Source organism: Lates calcarifer, linkage group LG9, assembly GCF_001640805.2.
Source record: "Lates calcarifer isolate ASB-BC8 linkage group LG9, TLL_Latcal_v3, whole genome shotgun sequence".
NCBI lineage: Eukaryota > Metazoa > Chordata > Actinopteri > Centropomidae > Lates > Lates calcarifer.
Genome location: NC_066841.1, coordinates 14,997,827 through 15,021,690, shown reverse-complemented (window position 1 = coordinate 15,021,690; position 23,864 = coordinate 14,997,827). Strand labels below are relative to the sequence as shown.

Genomic DNA, 23,864 nt, shown 5'->3' with positions numbered 1-23,864 from the left:
CATGACTGTGACAATGAGTTCAGTGTATGGCCACTCCACTCACCAGATCTGAAACCAAAAGAACGCCTTGAGGATGTGGTATGAATGTGCAACTGACAAATATGCAGAAATTAGTTTATGCGAACATGTCAACATGGACCAGAATCTGAAAGAAATGTTTCCAACATCTTGTGCCATCCATGCCACAAAGAGCTGAGGCTGTTTTGAGAGCAGAGGGAGGCCAAACTCAGAATTAGTACTGAGTGCAACAAAGTGCTTGGTGGTGGTAAATGCATCACTTCTTGGAAACACATAAATTGATCAAGATAAATACACAGAATGGATCCTTTAACAAGCCCCGCCCTGTGGTGACGCAATGGTTGTTTGGCCCGTGACGCTGCTTGTACACGTAGCCTAGTAGGATGTGTTCATTGAAGATGGTGGTGGTGTGTCAGACTCACTCTCCTGCACATTTGTAAGAATTTATTCATATCTGTACACATTTCCGACATCGGGTAAGGGTAAATATTTACCGCCATTAACAAAGTTTTACTCCGACTGTTTTAATCTGGTGTCTGTGGCCGACCTGAAACTGTTATCCCTGTAGTTAGCATAGGCTAGTTAGCCAGCAGTGCTAACTAAGCAACAGTGCTAACGCTAGCTGACCAGGCAGTGAACCTGTTAAATTATGCTCGACGAGTGGCCAGTGACTTGTTTCTGCTCGGCGTGTGCCCCTGTCGGTGTTTAAGGTCTATGAAAAGGATCGTTCGAAGTCGTTCGTTGTCGGACATTCTGTAGAAGTCCTGGCTTCGGGCTAAAACAGGCGACTTTGGGTATCAGTGTTTTTGCTGGGTCTGGCGTTTAGGACGCGCAGGGCAGTATAGCGTTACCGTTAGCTGTTGAGCCGAGCACTCTGGACCTTTCCTCGTAGGCAGCTTAATATGTAACGTTAACTTAAAGTCGTGTCAGACCAAACAGAGTTAGCTACCGGTTAGATTTCAACAAGTGTCGGATAATGATCAGAAGCCGATGGCGTATACCTCTGTAGGTTAACGATGTGAGTTTCGCTTCATGTTGATTGTCGGTAAGTTGGCACTTCGGCGGCGCTAACGTTAGCTCACAGGCTTGCAACAGTCCTTGGTTGAAATTATAACCCGGGGCGCTTGAAAAGATCCGGGATCGCGTTTGGAGTGCCCATCTGGCCAGGATTACTTGCCTGCTAGCTCTGTCTGTTATCGATCTCCCTTTCTAACATGTCAAATACTCTGCGTCGGTCAGTGTTAGCTTCCCCAAACTTCCCAATTGACAGATAGACAGTGTCTGTATCTGAGAGTTAAAATGAATAATCTCACCAGTCAATAGTCTCACCGTCTTGTTTTGTATTTGTCTGTATTTTATTACAGTCTTGCTGATAACAAACGTTACCAACAAAAACAATAAGGTGCACACGCTAGCAGCAGGGCATTAAACACTTGTTCGGTGACAGTTACGTGGGCGAGTTCCTGTTTAGAAAAGTTCAATCATAAGATCAGCGTCCCCATTACCTTTACCAGATTAGCTGTTCTCATCCTTACACAATCCAAGGAACAACTGTAATTTCCGTGGCACCATGCGGTCTTGTTCTAATAGTTACTACAGGACAACTCATTCAGAATAGCCTCTTGGCAAAAGCTGTCTCTGATTCAAAAGCAGGTGTAATTAAGAATTTCATTTATTGTAAATGACTAAGTCAGTGCACTGGGTTCAGTGATATTAAAACAAGAATGCTTTGGTTTTGAATGCTGATTTTGAAACACGCAAAACAAATCTACTTTCATATGAAGGATATTTTCTTCTCATCTGTGGCATGAGTCTTTTCCCCCACTGTTTTTCATATGAAATTACAGAAATGTTAACACCAGAGTTGTTCTGCTCAGTACTGTACTTAATATATTAATCCCTAGCAACAATTTAGGGCACATGTAGAAATTGCCACGTTGTGCTTTTTGTTTAAATAGGATCACAGATTATTATACAAACAAAGGTGTGTTAAAGTCCATCAAAGAGGCATGTGTAGCTGTTGTTAACCACTCCCTCTTTGCTTTTCTTTACTCAGCTTCGCCTGACTTCTGTCTCTTCAGTGACCTCTACTAGAGTGACCTGGTCCTCGGACCCGTTAGCTCTGTGGCCATGCAGCCCCCTCCACGGACTGGACCTCCAGGAGCCTCTGGCCCTCCACCTTCTGGGCCCAATATGTTCCGCAGGACCAGACCTCACAAGCATCCAGCAGCAGCTACTGCCACAATGCCACCTGCTGCTCAACCCATGACAGACCCTTTTGCTTTTGTTAGAGCGCCTCCCCCTATGGCTGTAGGTGGTCTCCCAACAATACCGAACAGCAACCCTCCACCCATGCAAGCCCCACCTAACACCATGTACTCTCAGGCTGGTGGAGGGCTGCCTCCACAGCCACAGACACTGGAGGATGTTCCAGTTGCTCCTCCTGGTCCCCCACCATCCTCTCTCCCAGGGGTGACACTGTTCAACCCTCACAGTACAGCATCCCCTGGTGTTTTCCCTGTTCCAAGTCCTGCAGAATATGCATCCTCACATATTGAACAGGGCTATTTTAATTCAAGAGAACAGACAGGACCCCCAACCACAGAGCCACCACCTGTCTCCTCAGCCCCAGCACCTAGTCAGACACCTTTTAATCAAGGACAGCCACTTCCTCAGCTTGGGCCCTTCCAGCCAGTTCCTCCCACCACCTCCTCTTCTCAGTGGGCCCCTGATCACGGGAGTCGCCCTCCATCAGTTCAGAACTACTTCCAGCCTACTAGTGACCCTCCACCACAGCCTTTTAATATGCCCCCACAGTCCCAGATGTACCCCTCCCACACCCCCTCGCCCCATCACAACACCCCTACCCCTCCAACACAACCCTTACATCCCCAGATCCAGGCTCCCCCTCCTCCCCAGAACCCTGTAACGCCCCATAGTACTCAATGGCCTGACCCAAATGTGCCCCAGCAGCATAATTCTCACTTCCAAACTCAGAGTTACTTTAGTCAGAGCTCTGCCCCACATGACTCTTGGTTCAGTCAACCTCCACAGGACCCTGGCTACCACCAAATGGGGACTGGCCCAGGCCATCCTCAGCCCCAGCCTGACTCTGGTGGATCTCAGAATGCGTCCAGCTCTGGGCCCGGGCCTAGTTCTGCAGCTGCCCCAGCTTCAGTCCCATACTCTCAGGAGTCTGGTACACTCTCAATGTTCTTCAAAGACAATGATGTGGAAAATGAGGAAACACTGGCTGGAGACAGAAATAAGGCGGTGAATGGTATCCCTGGATCCTTTCAGCATCACAACAACCCACAAACCCACAGTGGCCATGCAGATGCCCCTTTGGATTATCAAGGAGCTCCTCTTCAAGATCACTCACATGTGCCATACATGAATGATGGCAGTCATGCGTCACAGGGAAATGCTCAGAAGCCCCCCGATTCCCAGTACGACCATGTAGAGAATTTAGAGTGCATCCCGAACCAGGAAGTATTACCCAGTGAAACCCATGGTAGTCCTGCCGCTCCTGCAACTCATGGAGTAGACCAGTTTGAAACAGGGCCTAACCTGGAGACACCAGATTCTGTTCCAAGACCAATGAGATCTGCCAGTGTGTCATCCAACTATAGCAATATGAGCCATGGGAGTGGAACTGGCACTCGTTGGCAACAGGGAGTAGTAGGCACCTTTATTCAGCAGGAAAGCCCTCGTCTCACTGATGATGCTAACCTGTCTGCGGCCACTGGAGGTTACTTTGAGCAGATTGACTCTTCTCCAGCTGGAGATATGGGTGCACGACAGAGCTCCGTGGAGCAGATGTGGCCTCCCACACCTAGCCCTCCCAAACCAACTGGTATCTTTCAAGCAAGTGCTAACAGCTCTTTTGAACCTGTTCGCTCACATGGTGTCGGGGTGCGTCCTGCTGAAGTTGATATGGCTAAAATTGTAGCAGAAGGGGGTGCAGATTCTACACCTGGAAACCTGGAGCAGCCACCAGATAATATGGAAAATATTTATAGTCCAGGACACCCCTTGCCTGCTGGGGCTGGAAGTGGTGTACCTCACCCAACACACCCAGTGGTGCATTCTCACTCTCGACCTTCATCTCGTGCTTTTGGGGCCAGTCGGCCCTGTGAGAGCCCTGCCACTACTCTGTGGGCTCAGAATGATCCTACTAGCCTGGGCACTAACATCCTCCTAGCACCCGCTGCCCCAACAGTTCTTGCCCCTTTACGAGAGCCCAGTGCTGATGTTATTCAACCTCCAGAGGATGGCCCACTGGACCTCCAGCCCCCCCGGGGGGTCCAGCCAACTTCACAGCAGCACTCAGAGAACCTAGAGAACCCACCAAAGGTGAGTGAGGCAGAGCCGCCAACTGACTCTCAAGGCAACATGGGATATGCTTCTCTCCTGGTGTCTGATTCGCTCCACCAACCTGTTTTGATTGCCCCGCCTGTGTCAAATTACAGTGTGATTCCCCCCAGTGCCCCTACTCAAGCAGCCACTCAAAGTAGCCTTAGGGAAACAACCCCACCTGTGAGATCGCTTGCACAGGGGCAGCCTGCCAGTACCCCCCAGTCACCTTCAGTAGCCTCTAATCTAAATCCATTAAGCTTCAGTTCTTCAGCCTCTAACCAGGGTCCGCTCAATCTGACCCGAGACAACACCGAGACGGCAACATCCGAAATCACAGCTCCGCCCCAGCCTCAGCCAGTTCGTGCACCTCTTTCAAGGGGCCAACCAGTTGTTGGAGACAGCCACTCTGTTCTCCAAGTTAATCCACAAGCTTCTCTTGTGACTGCTACTGTCTCTAATCATAATCAGCCATCAAATTATGAACTGCTTGATTTTTCTATGCACCAATCACAAACCCAAAACCAAGCATCTGGCCATCCCTCATCTCTACATGAGTCTCCACACTCTAGTAATGGATTTTACCTTCAGGTCACCAAAGATGCTCAGCAGGGAGTAAGAATGGAAGGGAATGCCCCTGTCCAGGTCCCGGTCCCTTCATCTACCCCGCAGGTACTGGTAGCACCCTCCCAAGCAGCTGCAAACACCCAGCCGCCACCAACGGAACCTTCTAAGACATCAGACTCTCAGGCCGCAGTGCAGGGACAAGGTGATGCTCTTCCTGTTCCGGTGAGTGGAGCGCCACCGTCCCGCGGCCAATATCCAGCTCCAGCACAGCGGCCAGCTGCAGGGAGTGGTCCTTCCTCCTCCTCCTGCTGCTGCTGCTGCATACCCCCCAGGGCCTCAAGGACCAGCACCTCCAGGGTCTTCCCAGCCAGCTCCTTCAGAGCCACCTCGACCACCCTCCTCTGCAGGTAGCCAGCAAGGCTATGGGCCCCCTCTGCCAGTGCCAGGACAAGTGTATGGTGGCTATTATGGTAATTATGGAGAATACCCGGATAGCAGAGCACCTTATCCTCCTGGACCGTACCCACCTGGGGATACTAGAGCACAGCAATATTATCAAGTATGTGGAAAGTGTTATGCTAGCTTGTGAATGTATTCATCTACCACTTATATGTAAAGATGTACTACACTGCAAAATGCATGAAATTAAAAAATTGATCAGATTTATTGATGCTTTTATCTCTCAGGATGGTTCATACAGGAGTCGAGCAGATCCTTGGTATGGGAGATATGATGGGCAGACTCCAGCTTATCGTGATCCAACCTACCAATACAGAGAGCCTCAGCCAGACCGACCAAGCTCCAGGGCAAGTCAGTACTCTGACAGGCCCTCATCCAGGTCAGTCAAACTGTTTCTCAATCTTATCATCATTTACATGGGCTGTACGGCACATAAAGTCACAGTGTTTTCATTTCAGTTGTTAATATGCTCATCCAGGTTTTAGGCTTCTTCAACAGATTTCAACTCTCTCAAGTATGTTTAGATGGTTCTGGTACTTGACCTGTGAATCTCACCTTCTGTTTTCTTTTTCCCATAGACAAGGCTATCCTGAAGATTACCACAGAGCAAACCGAAGTGCCTATACTGAATATTATGCAGATTACCCCAAGAACTATGATTACAGAGGTATGACCCATAGAGTTGAAAACTGTGATTACTTCCTAGTATGAATTGGAACATATGTTCCCCTGCTCATTCACTGAATTTGTTGTAAAATAATTTATTCACAAGGCACATTAATAATTGTGTGTATAAATACTATTTGATATGAACCTCTCTCTCTCTCTCCCTCTTCATATTTTCTGTGGGAAGCATACAACTATGGACAGTATGACCCTCGATACAGAGGATTCTATGATCCTCAGTCCTACTGGTCTAATTACGATGACAGCTACTATAATCGAATTATGTATCCTCCCAGGTATGCAGAGAATACCACTTTTCAAAGTTGTAAATGCTGTTGGTGCATGGTTGCTATTACATCAGTATATATTTGTTAGAGATACTGTAAAGCAGTGTAAGAGTGTTACTGTGGCTATTTGCATGTGCTGTTATCCATTTCATTTATGTGCTGTTATTTCTGGTCAGTATATATATATATATATCCACTTGCAACAGGTTATTTTGCCAGATTGCTTCATAAAAATGGAGTGCTATTTGATTTACTAACACTGTAAGTTCTACTCATAGGAAAGAAGGCTATGATGACCAGTGGCGGTACTATCCTGGTTATGATCCCAGTTTTGATGATGATTACATTCGACGTGGAGAAATGTACGGCGATGACTTTGACCGACGCAGCGTCCACAGTGAGCAGTCAGCACATAGCGTGCACAGCTCTCACAGCCACCACAGCAGACGAAGCAGCTTCAGCTCACGGTCACAACAGGTAAATGATTTTTCTGGTGTTATTACCTGTTACTGGCTCAGCACAGTGCATGTGTGCTTCAGTCAAAGATGGGCCTCAGCTGTCATCTCTCCACCCTTCTTTGACACCTTACTCACAGGTCATTAATGAACTCAAATAAAGCCATAACCTCTTGTCAAAACCTTTACAGGCAGTCAGGACAGGTGATGCTGTGTTATTCTGTCTCTGCTCCTGAATCAGCTTTATCTGTGATCTTATTATACCCCACTCCTTTTTCCTGTTTCCTGTTGACACTGCGGTGTATTTTTGTTTGCTTTGTTTTGCTTTCATTATAGTTTCATTACTGTTAATCAACTGTAAGTTGTACAGAGTGCTGGTCTTGTTGAAGCTGTCACAGTTCCCTGATATAACTTAATGGGTGGCATTATACACACTGCCATGAAGCTAATTTTAACACATTGAAACTGCTACATTTAAGTGTTCTGGAGATTATAGTTTTGATTTGAGCTTTATTTGGATTTTAGGTACTTGGCATAAAATGCTCATCAGAATGTGTTGAGACTATGTGTTTGCCACATGAAGCATCTTTAAATTGTGTTTGAGTTTCAAAATGTCAGAAATGAGCTGGAAAGTGTGGGAATGTGTTTAACATTCATTATGAGTTTCCTGCACATGAACAAGCTCAGAACCTTTTATTACAGATGTGTTTCTCTGGAATCTGTATTCTTCCTCACATCTTATTCTTTCGTACACATCAATCCTGCTCTCAAAAACAGGGAATAGTTATTACATACATTATGTGAAATATGCTTATTCACTTTCTTGCTAAATTTGAAGATATAGACAGCAGCTGGTCATCTTAGCTTAGCATACAGACTTGAAACAGCTTTTATATTGATACATATGAGAGTGGTATTGATCCTCTCATTTATCTTTGAGCAGGAAAGTGAATAAGTCTATTTTCCAAAATGTGAAGTTATTGATTAAAGGGATGTTGTTCTGTTATGGTTTACCATTGCTTTTTGAGGGTGCAGCCAACGTGCAGCTAGTGGTTTCTCTCTCATGACACCCCCTGTAGCATTTACTCTGTACTATTAGCTATGCTCTTAAGAAGTCCCATGATCCTTCCTGCTTCTCCGTGGCCTCATTCATAACAATTCCTTGGCAATTTAAGGACAGTCATCTATGTAGACAGCACATAGCTTATGTTTAGCAAAGTAGGACAGCTGATAATGGCTGCATCACATGTTTTTATGGTGTTTATGCTCATGATACCTTGAGTGAAAAGTATGTGCTGATGTTTCAGACTAACCTCCTGCTGCTCTCGCAGTGCTTACTAGAATTGCTCTATTTCCCCCCACACTTACTCTATTGTGAGTTACACAAAGGCCTCAGCATCATCCCAATAACTCTCAGCAGTACAGGCTTTAGTTAAAGATTACTGATCTGGCAGCTTATTCTCAAACCTGAGTTTATTAACTGGGTGTTGTTGGTCCTGAAAATGTCAGCAGTATGTAGGAGTTTGCTTTTCTGTTTTATATTTCTTCTTATTTGATAATTATCTGTCTTCCTCCTCTGCAGAGCCAAGTATACAGGAGTCAGCCTGACTTAGTGTCAGCAGTCTATGACACCACAGTATCCACTCAGCCTGTGGACTACTCCTATGCACAGTACCCAAACCCAGCTGATGCATCCCAGAACTACAGCCGGTATCTCTATCCCTCTGAGTACACTGCAGACAGCACCTGGATCGCTCCTGAGCAACGTAAGTAGACAGCTCTCCGTTTCAAGACAGTCTGCATTTTTAATCATTACTGATCTCTACATGTTAAAAGGGGTCCTTATCAGAGATTAGTCAAATACTCATAGTCTGACTCTCTTTCTTTCCCTTTAGCCCCCCCTCGTCCTGCAACCCCAGAGAAGTTTACCATACCCCACCGCTGCGCCCGCTTTGGACCTGGTGGTCATTTGGTTCAAGTTCTGCCCAATCTCCCCTCAGCTGGCCAGCCTGCTCTTGTTGATATCCACAACCTGGAGGTATGTTTTTTTTTTTTGTTTTTTTTTTAACAGATTACATTTCAGCATCTTCAGTCTAGTTCCGGGAATATTTGTCCATCCAAGAAGGAATTTAATCACATGGTGCTAATGTTGTTATTACATTGATGTCATAGATTAAGTATCATCAGTATTCTGTAGTGTGTCTATTCTTTGTCCACTCAGTGGAAAAAACACAACAGAATAAGTTTCCCCACAGCTACTGCTTCTTGTTAGACATACTGCTCGAGAACCTGCCAGGACAAATATGATAGCTTTGTGTCAAGTCAGGTCAGTATTTACACAATGTTACGGATGTATAAAGTTGTATTTCAAACCACATTTGTGTTTCTCAGACCATGCTGCAGGATACCCCAGATCAGGCAGAACTACGAGCCTTCCCTGGACCTCTTGTTAAGTATGTGTATTCAGCCCTTTTTATACCATCACAAATAGCTTAGAGACACTTAACTTAAAGGGATGAGGCTAGCAGTATTCTCTATTTTTGACAACAGTGTATTAGTCCTTCTCTCAATACTTTATGACTGCCCCAGCTTGTCTGTTACACTCAGCTCCAAGGCTATTTGTTCCTCTTAAAGACATAAATATTTAAAAAAACAGAAAAACTCAGACAGGGGTATGGGGACTATTTTGTGGCTGCTGATTTTGCATTACTCATTGCAGACAGGACAGTATGTGTTAGGTTAGATTATTGTGTTAGCTCTAGAGCATAGAGGGATTGTCACTTCTAAACCGTCTCACTTCTTGCATTCTGTTCGTCAGGGAGGAGACCCATAAGGTTGATGTGATAAAGTTCTCCCACAACAAAGCACTGGAGTGTTCTCGTGATAACAACCTCTTGGACAGGGACTCTGCCCGTCTGCTGTGGGACTTCATTATGCTGCTCTGTAGACAGAATGGGGTAAGACTGTGCAGATGTAACAAGGAATCTCTCAGAAAGAGAATTGAAAGCAGGAATGTGATTTCAAATATTTGCACAAAACAACTTTCTCATCATCATACTCTTTCTTACTTGTTTCCTTAAGACTGTGGTAGGCACGGACATCGCTGACCTCTTGCTGAAGGAGCATCGCTCTGTTTGGCTGCCGGGCAAGAGTCCTAATGAAGCCAACTTGATAGATTTTAACAATGAACCACTGGCACGAGCCGAGGAGGAGCCGGGAGCCGGACCGCTCTCCCTCCTATCTGACACCTTCATGACTGTCCCAGAGAATGTGGGCAAGGAAACAGAGCGCTTCAGGGAGCTGCTGCTGTTTGGCCGCAAAAAGGTAAGAAATTCCCTCTTTAACTGTATTATTGTCATTTCAGTCAGCTCATTCAGCTTCAGCTTATCTGGTGAAATCTGAAATGTGCTCCACCTTTGTCTATGGAATAGGATGCACTTGAAGCAGCCATGAAGGGAGGTCTCTGGGGCCACGCCCTGCTGTTGGCCAGTAAGATGGACAACAGGACACATGCACGTGTCATGACAAGGTAAAGTACCACTGATATAAAAAGCTGTGACTTGTAAGCTAAGCTGCACCTTTATTCTGTGCTTATTTTTTTTTTACATATTTATAGATGCAACATTTAAATTTTCTGTCTTTGTTGTTTAGGTTTGCCAACAGTTTGCCCATCAATGACCCTCTCCAGACAGTGTACCAGCTGATGTCTGGGAGGATGCCTGCATCAGCCACTGTAAGTACTGCTTTGGCCTTCTCTCTTTAACCCCTCATTATTTTTTTATGATTATCCTGAAGATGTTGCATAGCTATGTAGTCCTGCATGTTTTTTGCCACTGAAATTATGTCTTGTCTTCATGTAGTGCTGTGGAGAGGAGAAGTGGGGTGACTGGCGCCCTCACCTGGCCATGGTGCTGTCTAACCTCACACACACCCTGGACCTGGATACCCGCACCATCACCACCATGGGCGACACTCTTGGTAGGATTGCATCAAAATGACAGTAACTCACTGCACTGAACTAACAAGGGGTCTTAATTCTTCCCAGCACAATAGCTCACATTCTGTATGCACTCATTTTGTGTTCTGGCAGCTTCCAAGGGGCTGATTGATGCTGCACACTTCTGCTACTTGATGGCCCAAGTTGGTCTGGGAGTTTACACAAAGAAGAGCACCAAGATGGTTCTGATTGGCTCCAATCACAGGTTTGAGACAGATGCACACATGCACAGTAGTAGAAACAGATCTTTTTTAAACCATCCTACAGTTTGCATAGAACATATCTTCCGCTCTTCATTTCAGTTTGCCCTTTTACCAATTTGCAACCAATGAAGCTATTCAAAGGACTGAGGCGTATGAGTATGCTCTATCTCTGGGCTCCCTGCCCTGCTCACTGCCCAATTTCCAGGTAGGTTCTTCCGTTGTATATACTAAGTAATGAATGAACTGTAGAATTATGTCCACCGTGATGATACTACTGAGCAATAACACTGCTCTCTGCTCCTTATTGTCTCTTATTAGGTGTTCAAGTTGATCTATGCATGCCGTTTGGCTGAAGCAGGCCTGAGCGCTCAGGCCTTCCACTACTGTGAAGTTATCTCCAGGACAGTCCTCATGCAGCCGTCCTACTACTCTCCTGTTTTTATTAGCCAAATCATACAGGTATGCACTCACTCTCTTTCTTGTCTTTTCCCTCTCTACATCCTCTCTTCAGTCATTACAGATATGTATCAGCTTTTGGAATCTGACAAATGACATTTAATGTTCCTTGTCGACAGATTTCTGAAAAGCTGCGGTTCTTCGATCCTCAACTGAAGGAGAAGCCTGAGCAGGAGTTGTTCAATGAGCCTGAATGGCTGATTCACCTCAGACAGCTGGATGGACAGATCAGGGTGAGGAGGGGTGGAGGGAATGTATTCACAGTCATGTATGCAAAAGTAAAAACAAAACATATTCCAAATAATGGAATTTGTTGTAGTTGTGCTATTCAGAGTATAGATGTGTTCAATGTAATATTTGGACTTTATTCTTAGTATAACTTGAGAAATGGACTAAGAATTATGCATTTTGCCCTTTTAAATTTTAAAAAGGACTTCAGAAAAAAACTTGTTGTGTACAACTGTGTATTTCTTGTCTGTTTTCTTTAGACCGGGGTGATCACTTACAGTGCAGACAGAACAACTCCTACACAGTTCGAGTGCAGCAGCCCCAGCTCTGACTTGGACCAGCCCAGTCCACCTGAACCTTACAGCATGCCACTGGAGATGGATGGCCCCACTCCTGACAACCCACTAATGAACTCATTATTGCCTGGGCCTCCACCACAGGGGGTGCAGCTGATGCCTCCAGGTATGTATTTGTGTGTTCATCATAGTGCTCTTGTCATCTCAAAATACACCCAATCTCACTTCTTCTCCTTACTTTCAGCTCCCACATCTATCCTTCAAGAGGGGGTGGCCCCACCTCAGCCTTTACCCCCCAGTGATATGCCCCAGTTCTACCCAGTGCCCCCCACTGGACCACCAGGCCAGATCCCCATCTCAGGCTACCCTCCACAGGATCCTGGCTTTGCCCCTCCTCCCTTCCAGCCTCAACCCGACCAATCGGAAATGTATCCAGGAGCCCATCAGCAGCCTCAGCCTCATCAAATGGGCCAAATGTCACCACACATGCCCCCTCAGGTGCCTCATTCACCTGTGCAGATGAACCACCCGCTACCCCAGATGCCTCAGCACATGCCCCCTTCTCCTGGGCATATGCCACATGTAGAGCACCCACTCCAGGCCCCACCAGAGATGCAGCCTGCCCAGCCAATATCATCCTCTCCACCCAGAAGCTCCATCACACCTCAGATGGACTTCTATGACCACATGGCTAACATGGTCAGTATCCATCTACTTGAACTAAAAATCTCCATAAAGTTGTAATTGCTGCTGTTTACTAGATGATGTTTATGACATTGTCTTTCTTTCCCAGGGTCCTGGGAGGAGATCAAGGACTTCTACACAATCTTCAGTACATATGGTGAGTTTGTGTTTCATTTTACAAACTCCTAAAATACTCAATGTCTGGGTGGATGGGTGGGGGTGGGGTTCTTCTTTTAAATGGAAAAAACAGAAAAAGGAGGCCTGTCCAGTCAGTCCAGTGGAGTTTTTTGCAAGTTATTCTCCAACTCCAGAAACAAGCTCTCTCTTCAAAAGGGTCAAAAGAAAGATGTGCATGTCTGTGTATTCATGTATTCTTATCAGTGGTTTATGATTCTACAGGCTCCAGGACGCCGCTCACGCACCACCTCGGAGTCTTCCACTCACTCTGCAGGAAGAGAACGTAGCAACTCAGCTGTCAAACAGGCCTCTCCACCTCCGCCTTCAATCCCGGAACAACCCCGCAAAGAAGAGGCCAAGAAAGTCAAGAAAGACTCCCCGAAGAAGGTTCATATTTACTAACAAGCATTCCAATCTTTAATTAGTGTTCTTACAGTGTTCACTAGTGGTCACTGTAATGTTCCCTTTCTTTTACACACAGAGTGGTGGTGTTGGTGGCTGGCTGAGCTGGATCTCTGGGAGGGGGAAGAATGAGGCCCACTTGCCAGATGACAAAAACAAATCTGTACGTTAGAGCTGTTACATGCGCATGTCTTATTTTAGCACTCGTCTGTACTCAGTTTGACATTTGTTCACAGGTTTTATTCATCTATTTTTACATGTCCTGTTGTTTTTAATTACCAGATTGTGTGGGATGAAAAGAAGCAGAGATGGGTCGACTTGAACGAGCCTGAGGAGGAGGTCTGTAATTATTTTAAAATTGGTCTATATTTTTTAAGCAGATTGTCTTTCTCTAAATTGAAACTGAAAGTTTTATAGCACAACTAGTTCTGATATGTGGCTTTCTTATAATCTGTCAGAGTAAGCCCCCTCCGCCACCTCCCTCTGGCTTCCCCAAGATGGCTCCGATGCCTGGCCCTGGAGGGCCTGCTGCACCCCCGAGCAGTGGTCCTCCTGTCAACATGTTCTCCAGGAAGGCAGGTGAGATGAAGGTTATTCACTGTGGCGTTGGGCTTCAAAAACTTATTGTAATTGCTTAATAAATTGGTCACTGTTGTTTGCTCTGGTTCTTGTCACTAATATGTCTTTCTGTCTTCTCAGGCACTAAGAGTAGATACGTGGATGTGCTGAACCCCAGTAGAACTGCTAAACCAGGCGGACTAGCTCCTGCTCCAGCAGACATCTTTGCTCCTCTGGCACCAATGCCCATGCCCACTAAACTATTTGTGCCTACTTCAGGTGTGTGTCATATATAAAATGAATACCGGAACCATTTTTTAAAAATTAGCTTTATTCGATTATATGTGTACCATTATAGTCACAAGCAAGCTACCCCTGATGGCTGCAGATGAAGAAGTAAAATAATTTTTCCACTATCCCCGATGTAGCTCCTGACGATCAACAACCTCTGGAAGGCAGCGAAGGAGGACATCAGGAGCAGAATTCACCAAACACCAGCGCTGCTCCACAGGTAAACCTAATGTTTAAAAAAAAAAAACTTTCACATTGCTGCTCTAATGCTGGAAATACATTGTAGATTTAAATATGTATCAGTACTTTGATCTAATGAAAGTACAAAGCTGAATTTTTTTCTTTAACCTGTTCAGATGTTCAACCCAACGTTGTTACCGCCTGCCCCAGAGGGTCCTCCTGTGCCTGATGGCTCACAGTCCGGGGAGGTAAGAGAAACTGTTCTTTGTCAAATGCTACTGTAGCTGGCATAGTACCATCATACCACCACTGAAACATGATGCTCGACACCTAACAGGCCAGTGCGTGCAGTTTGCTTAAATGTGTGAATGTAAGTTAATGTAAAAGGGGTATGAAAGAACATGAGAATGCATGCATGTCAACTTAAAAATCTTTCCTCATAATCATGCTAAATGCGCAGCCTTGATGAAATGTAAACTCTCTGTTCCATTTGCTGTTAAAATCTAATTCTGTCCATGTCTGTTTTTTCAAGAACTATAATTTTCTAACTCTGATTTATTTTCATTCTGAACTGGTGGATAGTGGAAACAAATCTAATCCAATTCATGGGAAATTATTAATACGGGCTTGTGTTTTTTTTTTTTGTTTGTTTGTTTCTTTTCTTTGTCTACTGTTTATTTCCCTCCTGCTGTCTTTAGCTCTCACGTTCTAGCTCAATGAGTTCTTTATCACGCGAAGTGAGTCAGCATTTAAACCAGGTACCTCTAGCTGGGCCTCAAATGGTCCACTCTCACCCCCAACCTCCCCAGCCCCTCACCCCCTGCCTGCTCACCACATCACTAGTAGCACGCTTCATCATTTGCACCTGAAGCTTTGCTGCCCATCTAACCCAGGATGTCTGCCTGCTCACCTGCCTGCTGTCTCCAACCAACTTAACTCTCTATCTGTTATGAACAACAAAAACAACTTATTTATAGCCACACTAGCAACGTAGCTCATACTCTCATTTATGGTGCCCAGAGATTGAAGGCCACTGATTTTAGCAATCCCTTGACTTTTTCTCTATTGCCTCACAGAGCTGCTAGCATGGCTACAGACTCTACAGTCTTGTTTATACTAGTGAATCATCCACTTCACCTGAGAGTCGCTAGGAAACTTTGAGTCATAAATCAGAGAGTGAAGCATGCTGGAGACTTAGGCAGGACGACTCCGTTGCTTGTTGTCATGGGAGCACATCGCTTCATTAACCCACCATTAAGCTTGCATGGTTACTAAAATCAGTGAAACAGTGGTTTGTAATGCTGCCTCACTGTGGATCCGAGTCCTCTTTGCCCTTATGTTTCCATTTTTTCCTTTGCTTCCGTTTTTTAATATTGTCAAAACATTGTGTGGCATTGGGAGTGCATCCTCTCCTCTGTCTCTGCCCGTAGAAGTAGTGGCATAGCAACACTGTGCGCAGCTGTAATAAATAACTCTGTTTGTGCTTTACAGAGTCATCCTGCCCAGGGAACCGCACCCACAGGAGGCGTCACCTTTTATAACCCTGCACAGTTTGCACAGGTAAAAGGAGATTAAATTAATTCTAAGAGCGCCCCTCAGTTTTCTTCCTTTTCACTCGATAATAATCTTTCTTTGGTGTTGTATTTACTCCTTTTCCTCAGACAAGTGCACCAACAGGAGGTGGGCTCCGCTCTGGTCGTTTGGGCGGTCAGCGCCAGTACCCAGTGTTGAAGTGAACATCATCTTGCAGAGAGATTGCATAAACAGACTTGTTGGATTGCGTGATATCCTGCCTGGGAGTAAATGAAGCACATGGACATACTGCTCTCTGTCTTAAGGACCCTTCTTTTTGCCTGCACCTAAGAGGAGCAAAATCACTGTCTCCATCATGTCAGTCTTTGTTAAACAGCTTAACCACTCTGTCACCTTTTCCTTTAGTTCAGTAACTGTCACTGGTGTATTTTTTAACAGGCACGGCGTCTCCTTGAAGGGCTTATTCCTGCATCCAAACAGAGAACACACAGACAGTTGTATAATGGGTTTTAACACACATAAAAGTGAATCCATGGATGAATTCATACACAAACTGTATGTCCATGTAGGCATAATTTAGTGTACAATAAATATGTTGCCCCTCTAAGCTGTCCAGCTTCCCCTCAAATGCAACAGAATGGTCATCCCAGGTCCTGTTTTAAGTTTCCCTTTGTGTCTAAAGTCCAAATGTCTATGTTTGTTTGATTGACTGTATGCGTGATGGATAGAAAGAAAGTGGCACCTTTTTAATTTCATACTGTTCTATCAGATTTGTACGTGCACTCGCAGCTCTTCAGTGTCCTGTCAACTGGAGATAGCATTTTGTGTCAGAATGAATTGTGTCAATAGTGCAATCGTCTGCTGTGTTGTTTGCTTTTCCTCAGTCGCCCTCCGGTTATTGGAAGGATGTTGGATGGCACGGGAAAGAGACTCAAAACCGGCTTCACAACCCAAGAGTTGGAGGAAGTCTGCAGTGTTAGGGATGCTGAGATTTCAGATATTTATTTAAATGTCCTCCTGCCCATCAGCAACTCTTCACTTTGAAGATGTGTCAGGGTCTTTCGTCCAAGCTAGGCTGCAGTTTCTCCTCCTGAGAAATTGGACAGTATCAATGAAAATGAGGGGTGGTCTTCAGAAAAGCAGGAATCAGGATTACAAATTGCATTTTAAATATCGTTAAAAAATTAATCTATCCAAATATTTGTATATCAGATTGATTGTATTTATGAGCTGTAGGCAAAAAGGTGTGTGTGTGACTGTGTGTGTGGAGAGCAATTAAGTTTTTCTGAATAGCTTTGACAAAATGCATTTATGATTGACCAGAGTTGACATGGATTCATATTCTGATCATTTGTATTGGCCGCTTCTGCAGACAAATAAATCTTTATCTAAATTGTGAAATGAGAGCTAATTGCACTCTTAAGACTTTCTTGTCATTTTAATTTACTGACCTTTTTTTTCCAAATCAATCATTTGTCATCCCAAATGTTTCTGATTCAATGATTTTTGTAGACATCAGGTTATGACTTTAAAAGTTCCCCTTTTGTTTCAGAGTCGCATTGTTTTGCCCAGTGTTTTAGAGTTCCTCGTGTAAACTTTTTGACATCAAACCCTAAATCGAAATGGTAAAAACAAAATAGTAATAAAGGTATTTTTTGCGCTCTGTAGCACTATGAAAGAAATGTCTACTGGTTTCATAACAGAATTTTGTGTTTTAAAATAAAAACGACTACATTAAACATTAGAAATTTGTTAATCTCTTGGCAAGTATCTGTACCAGAGCAAAGTCTAAATGTCAGCTGGGAGACAAACAATCCAATAAAACTTTTTTTTGCAGATGTGATTCAAAAAAGCCCAACAGACTGATCTTAAGACATTATCAAAGCTCCAACAAGAAATTAAATTAGTATTGTGTGTGGACAGGCATAGGAAGTCCAATATCTGGACAATATAAGTGAAATTTTTGCTATTAAAAAAAAAGTCCATCCATTCAATAGTTGTGGAGATAATTCAGTTTGAGCCAAAGTGATGGGCAGACAAACCAACATTCATACCGACAGAGCCATGTTTCTAGCTGAAAACATGGATCCTCTATTGTTTATATACAATCTGCTGTATTTTCTGTTAGCAAAGACATTTCACCAACTTATAGTTACATCATTATGAATACAGTTTGATAACAAAATTACGTTATCATCTCTAGCATGACTGTTGGCAACACTTGCATAAACACTTACTTTATAGCCTTACCAGTAAATCCTCTAATACAGCCAACACATATCTCACATTTGACACTGGCACTGGTGTGCCGTCCTTTTATCTGAGAAAGACAATCACGTTTTAGCAAAGTGAACACCCGTATTAGAAAGCGGCAATATCAACTTCATTTCAACTGGAGGGAGGCTCTACCAAACTCTTCAGTTATTTATAAAATAAATATTGTTGGTCATATAATAGGTAACTTGTATTACCATGATCTCCTTAAATGATGTGTTATCTCTTCCCAGCATTATATTATCTGAAATCGTCAATGATTAATGTGTTATTCTGAAAAAGTTCATTGTCCTCTTCAGTAGAGTTCAGTTCTAAGTGTCCAGTGCTGCTTGTGCTCTCTGAACAGCGACCTCCAGCATTGTGTGGTCACTGAGCAGCTGTTGGAGAGCAGCTGTGTCCATCTCCAGCAGCATACCTACACAGATAGGTAGATCGAGGCAACACAAACAAAATATCATTAATTACACTTACATAAATTTGTAAGTGTAAATTTCTTCTGTAAATTTCCCCATTGTGGACATAGGATTATCTTATAAAATCAATTATATTAACAGGTAATACCAAAGAGCACCAGCTCACCTGTAATATCATTTGCATGAAGAGGATCCATCTCCTCCACCAGTGAGAAGAGCTTCTCTCCCAGTTTCTCTGTGTCGTCAGCATCTGATGAGTCACTGACGTCTGTCTCCTCGTTCTGCCTGAAAGGAAGCAGCAGGAACACCATTACAAACAGGAATTGATTCATTAATACTGGATCTTATTTGATTGTTTTATTTTGTATGTTTAAATTGCAAAATGATGGCTTTATGACTGGGCTGAAGATGTAAGAAAATCCACTTTAACATAGAAAATGAAATGGATATGAATGTGTGATTATGACCTTGTAGGCAAATACAACTGTGTTCTATGAACAGGAATAAGTCACATACTCTTTTAGTGTCTTCAGAGCGAAGTTCACCTGCTCCTCCAGCAGTTTTGGATCTGAAAGAAGGTTTAAAACTGCCTCTTTGTGCTGCTCCAAAAGCATTCCTGTGGTAAAAGAAGGAACCATATTTTAGTACATTACACACTAGTTGGTCATAAATTAATCTGCATGTAAGTAGGCTGTACAGTGGTGCTTTGAGCTAAATACTCATGCTTTCATGGGAACATGCTCACAGTGACTAACTTGCTTATTAGCACTAAACACTAAACACAATGCTTTTGTAGGCATTTAATCAGAAACTTAAGTGTTGGACAAAGACAGATTTTGACCTGATGGTGGCACTAGATGAAAAGCTATGGGATCACTAAAGTAATCACAATTAATTCAGAGGGGGGACATGAATGTGTGTACCAAGTTTCTAAAATGAGAAAATAGACTTGGGGAGACCTTTACTATGTGGGGTTGCTTTGAAGGTAACTTCATTGTACATCTGCTTTAGCCAAAGTTTAGCTAAACAGGTGCTTAATTTGTGTGAGAATCCACTTAATTATAGCACACAGCTGGTAGAGTTTAGCTGAAAATAATCTAAAAAATGACTGATTCACTGTTTCATTTCTAAATGAACATAAGGTGGAGGAAGGGTTTCTTACCTGTGATTTTCTGTGAGTGGCCGGTGTTGTAGATGTCCACCAGCTCAAACAGCTGCTCCCCGAGAGAGTCAGAGGACACAGACACATCATCCTCATCCTTACACGTCACCCTGCTGCAAAGAGGTGAGAATATAGCTTTTTAAAGGTCGTTGACATTCAAATAAATTCCATAGTATGTCAATTGTAAGAGTCTGACATACACCATACACATGTATTAACTATTCCTCATTCCCAAAATAATACTTTAACCCAAAGTTAGAAGGTCAAACATTCATGAGGTGGGTCTATAGTTCATGGTGACACCTTCTCTGGCAGTTAAAGGATATAACAGCATCTAAAGACTACCTCACTCCTCTGCTGGGAATGCATCTGGCTCAGAACTGAGGACATGTGAGGACCCACATACTCTCTAAAACCAGTCTTTTCAGGATGATGGATTAAGGAGATCAGGTGTGGCCACCTCCTGCCCATTCCTGTACCTGGGCTCCTGTTCCAGCTGCAGGGCTCTGAGGGCTTTCTCCACAGCTGCAGTCAGCATGGCCTCGTCCTGCAGCATCTGACTCAGGACAGGACCTGGCAGCTCCAGCAACATACCTGGAACACGCAGGCAGGCTTGGAAACTTTGTTTTTTAAGTGGTATTTTCAGTGTCATAACAATTCAAGTCAGCTCACCTGTGAGTTTCCCAGCAGTGTCTTTGTGTTTGGGGTAAATCCGAGTGTACAGCTGCTCACCAAGTGTTTCCAGATCTTCCTCTTCGTCCATTACAATAAGATACTGCTTTCAAACTGTCATGCGGCTTTGAAAATGAGCAGTTTTCCAGGTGATTGTCACCTCTAACAACTTTGTGGTGTTCACATCTTCTAATCACACCAGCATTCATCCACAAAATTTACTAAACCGACGCCCAAACACTGCACATTTAACTACAGTAGTCGTCTTCGTTACGTTGTCCTTGTCCAGGACATGCAGTTATGCTGTAGTTTAAAATAACTCTCCTGTGTTTGAGGCTAGAACAGATGGTATTTGATACCTGCTGGGTTTTTGATAGCTCTCTGTAAACACCAGGCGCACGGTTACGACGTCAGGCTGTCACAGAGAGCGGCGCGAACGTGTTCCTCCGCTGAGCTTGAAGATAACTAGTACTCCATATAATGACACTCATTTGGTACGACATTATGACACTTCAAAAACGCTACTAAAAAGATAATGAATATTCTATATATATATTTTATATGTGTGGAAATGTGGGCTGTAGCGATAATGTTTCATAAAACGGGTGGCTTTAGGTGCGCAAGGATCTCAGACAGAGGTTCCGTAAAGTGGTTTCCGCCCTCTCCGGTCCTCTTCCTCCGCTAAAAGGTAACGTGGTCGCTTCTGCTGCTAATAGCCGGTCATTAAAGTTGGTTTATTTTATCTCCCTATTTTTATTTAGACTCATAAACTCAAGTAGTATTGTTGTGTTGACTGTTATACATTAAATGTGGCAGGTAAATGACCCTGTAAAGTGTAGAAAATGAATTAAATCTTTGTGAACACGTCGCCTCGGGTAGGCCTCGTCGTGCTGAACCGTGGAGCTAACGTTTGAAAACTAAACTGTATTAAAACGACAGCTCAGTGCCTTCTAGACTTAAGTACAAATACATTTTAAAGGTCTATACTGTGTGTAACATTGGCTCTTAATACCTCCACTCACGCAGATGACCGAAAATAAATAAAATTTTAAGCTTAGCAGACACGCGTAATGCTAGCTTCCATGATAATGGTCTCAAGCTCCGTCTGTAACCTGTCAAGTGTAATTTCATTAACACGTGGTCCTGTTTTATCCAGGTTCATCATGTCGTCCCATTTGCAGTGGATGGTCATCAGGAACTGCTCCAGCTTCCTCATCAAGAGGAACGGACAGACCTACAGCACTGTAAGTAACTTACACCACCGCCAGACATAAGCGTACTTGTGTCCTAACAGTGTGTCACTGATGCTAACCGGGGTCGACTAGGGCTGCAAATATCAATAATTTCTCTCATCGATTAGTTTGACAGTTTTTTGCGTGACAAAGTATTGGTGTCTAAGTTGACAAAAACAGTGAAAAGTGTCCATTTTAGTCTCTTAACGTTCAAGGAGACGTCTTCTAAAAGTATTCAGTCTGACAGTTGACTGATACTGTTGATTGTCAATACTCATGTCCAACACTGCCCTGCTCAAAGGTAAAGGAGGACATACTCACAGTAAGCTTGAGACAGTATTAGAAAGTATTCTCCTTGAGAAGTGTAATTAGTAGTGGTATTTTAATGTCTGCTAGCACACACTGTGTGATCCCTGACACTGTACATTGATTTCTTGCGTACTGCCTGCAAAATACATACAACATTATAAGAACAATAAGTAGTGTTGACAGCATACCGTTGGTATATGCTGTGCATTTGGGACACAGCATAGACTTAACATAGCAGAACCTCAGTCTCAGTCTCTTTAAGTTTTTTGTCAGCTGTCATAAATTAAGCTGTTCTCTGGGGTCATTGGAATTTAATTCGTTTGTGTTAGGAGCCCAACAACCTGAAGTCCAGGAACTCTTTCCGCTTCAACGGTTTGGTGCACAAGAAGACTGTAGGTGTGCAGCCAGCAGCCGATGGCAAGGGTGTCGTTGTCGTGCTGAAGAAGCGTGCAGGTAAATACTTGATGATTGTTATTGACATTTCCATGTTTTTTTTTTTTTTCTCCCGTGTGCATGTGTGGGATAAAAACTGGCTTCACCTGGTTTTCATAGGACATCTTCTGATCACTTAAATGAACACACTGTTAATATTAGTGATGGCAAAATAAGGAGTGCAGTGAGGCTTCACAGCCCATTGTATTGTCAAAAAATTCATTACTCAGTGCCTTGTTTAACACTGACCAGCCAAATTACAAACATTTGTGCACTGATGGGAATGCTTCAGCACGTTGTGGTACTGCTGAAACCAATAAGGATTCCTACATCATCAGCTTACTAGTTATTATCATCATGGGGATTATCTGGTATGAGGAAGACAGACAGGGGAAGACTGAGATACAGAGGGCTTTATTTGACCAAGTGCTTACAGTATGTGACATGACATTATCCCTCTTCTGCCCTAAAGTGTAATCTTTTCACAAGAACAGCTGACAGAGAGGATAAACATGTTTTTTGACCCAACATTCAAAGGGATATAAATAAAATATAGAATTAAAACCAAGATTTCTTGGATTGGAATGATCACAACACGATGACTGTTGAAATGGAGTCCGTGTTTGTCATTGATCACATGATTCCCTGGAAAACAATATAAGCGACACTAAGCCAGAACATTTGACAAAGCTGCCAGCTTGTCTAAATGTCATCAAAAGTCTTTTTCTGTTAAAGGAAAATTTAACCAGTAATTGTTACATTATCAGCAGCAGACACTTTTAAATTTTGTCCAGATGCTTTTTTGAGTCAAACCACTTCCCTTTCAAAAGTGAGTCAAAGAGTTGGCTCATATTCTAGATTGCAGAAAGTCAAATCAGATAAACAGTGTTAGGTTTGCAGCCATGAGCAGGAATTCAAATGATGGCTGTCCAATAGATTCACGTCTGCACTCAGTGATTCCTGGAATATTCTAACACGAACTGAGCTGTAAGGATCTTGGTGCAGATAAGCTCTGCTCTTGCAGATTTCTGTAACCTCAGTGTTTGGTGGCCTGAGGTTGGTGGTTGTTTTTGGATCATTATTACTATTGTGTGAATGCCTGTTCTCTTGTTACACAGGTCAGCACAAACCTTCCGGTTCTTACGAGAAGATCACCATCAACAAGAACTCCCGCGCCACCCTCAACAGCCTGAGGCACATCATTGGCAAGAACAAGTACAGGAAGGACCTGCGCATGGTGAGCTGTAATTAGTTTGATGGCAAAATCTCAAATTTGGTTACCACAGTAATTTGAAATACAGACAATTAACAAACAAACCATCATACAAAGGTTTCACAACATAATTTGAGTGTAATTGTTTTCTCCCTAGGCTGCCCTGCGTCGTGCCAGTGCCATTCTGAAGAGCCAGAAGCCTGTTGTGGTCAAGAAGAAGCGCACCAGGGCTGCCAAGACAGCATAAACTGATACACATGATAAATAAATAAAAGCTTTTTGTTTGGAAAAAACATCACATTGTCCTGAGTCTTAACTTGTCCCAGGGTCTTGGTTACATCTGT

General features: G+C 43.6%; 3 protein-coding genes across 3 annotated transcripts; 2 read left to right on the top strand and 1 right to left on the bottom strand.

The window, feature by feature from the left end:
• The first annotated feature begins 355 nt into the window (after nucleotides 1-355).
• Nucleotides 356-17,219, top strand: sec16a (SEC16 homolog A, endoplasmic reticulum export factor). The gene is given in 32 exon segments (XM_051072942.1): nucleotides 356-454; nucleotides 2,075-5,235; nucleotides 5,237-5,500; nucleotides 5,628-5,779; nucleotides 5,979-6,067; nucleotides 6,254-6,362; nucleotides 6,632-6,830; nucleotides 8,391-8,574; nucleotides 8,704-8,846; nucleotides 9,200-9,261; nucleotides 9,627-9,765; nucleotides 9,890-10,132; nucleotides 10,240-10,337; nucleotides 10,460-10,541; nucleotides 10,669-10,786; nucleotides 10,899-11,010; nucleotides 11,108-11,213; nucleotides 11,327-11,467; nucleotides 11,584-11,697; nucleotides 11,953-12,154; nucleotides 12,233-12,687; nucleotides 12,782-12,829; nucleotides 13,072-13,236; nucleotides 13,331-13,414; nucleotides 13,534-13,590; nucleotides 13,710-13,830; nucleotides 13,951-14,088; nucleotides 14,238-14,320; nucleotides 14,457-14,528; nucleotides 14,979-15,038; nucleotides 15,772-15,840; nucleotides 15,942-17,219. Coding segments are annotated over 31 exon segments (7,071 nt in total). The 5' UTR covers nucleotides 356-454; nucleotides 2,075-2,148; the 3' UTR covers nucleotides 16,017-17,219.
• A 406-nt stretch (nucleotides 17,220-17,625) lies between these two features.
• On the bottom strand, nucleotides 17,626-20,768 carry LOC108874030 (uncharacterized). Its single transcript, XM_018662383.2, has 6 exons — nucleotides 20,335-20,768; nucleotides 20,142-20,256; nucleotides 19,663-19,775; nucleotides 19,017-19,116; nucleotides 18,667-18,785; nucleotides 17,626-18,502 (listed from the first exon to the last, which is right to left on the bottom strand). Exons 1-6 carry the CDS (start codon nucleotides 20,423-20,425, stop codon nucleotides 18,399-18,401), a joined length of 642 nt encoding a protein of 213 aa, XP_018517899.1. The 5' UTR covers nucleotides 20,426-20,768; the 3' UTR covers nucleotides 17,626-18,398.
• Nucleotides 20,769-20,949: 181 nt separating this feature from the next.
• rpl28 (ribosomal protein L28) lies at nucleotides 20,950-23,815 on the top strand. The gene is made up of 5 exons (XM_018662384.2): nucleotides 20,950-21,022; nucleotides 21,491-21,578; nucleotides 22,205-22,328; nucleotides 23,426-23,544; nucleotides 23,678-23,815. The coding sequence occupies exons 2-5, from the start codon at nucleotides 21,498-21,500 to the stop codon at nucleotides 23,765-23,767; spliced, it is 414 nt and encodes a 137-aa protein (XP_018517900.1). The 5' UTR covers nucleotides 20,950-21,022; nucleotides 21,491-21,497; the 3' UTR covers nucleotides 23,768-23,815.
• Nucleotides 23,816-23,864: the final 49 nt, after the last annotated feature.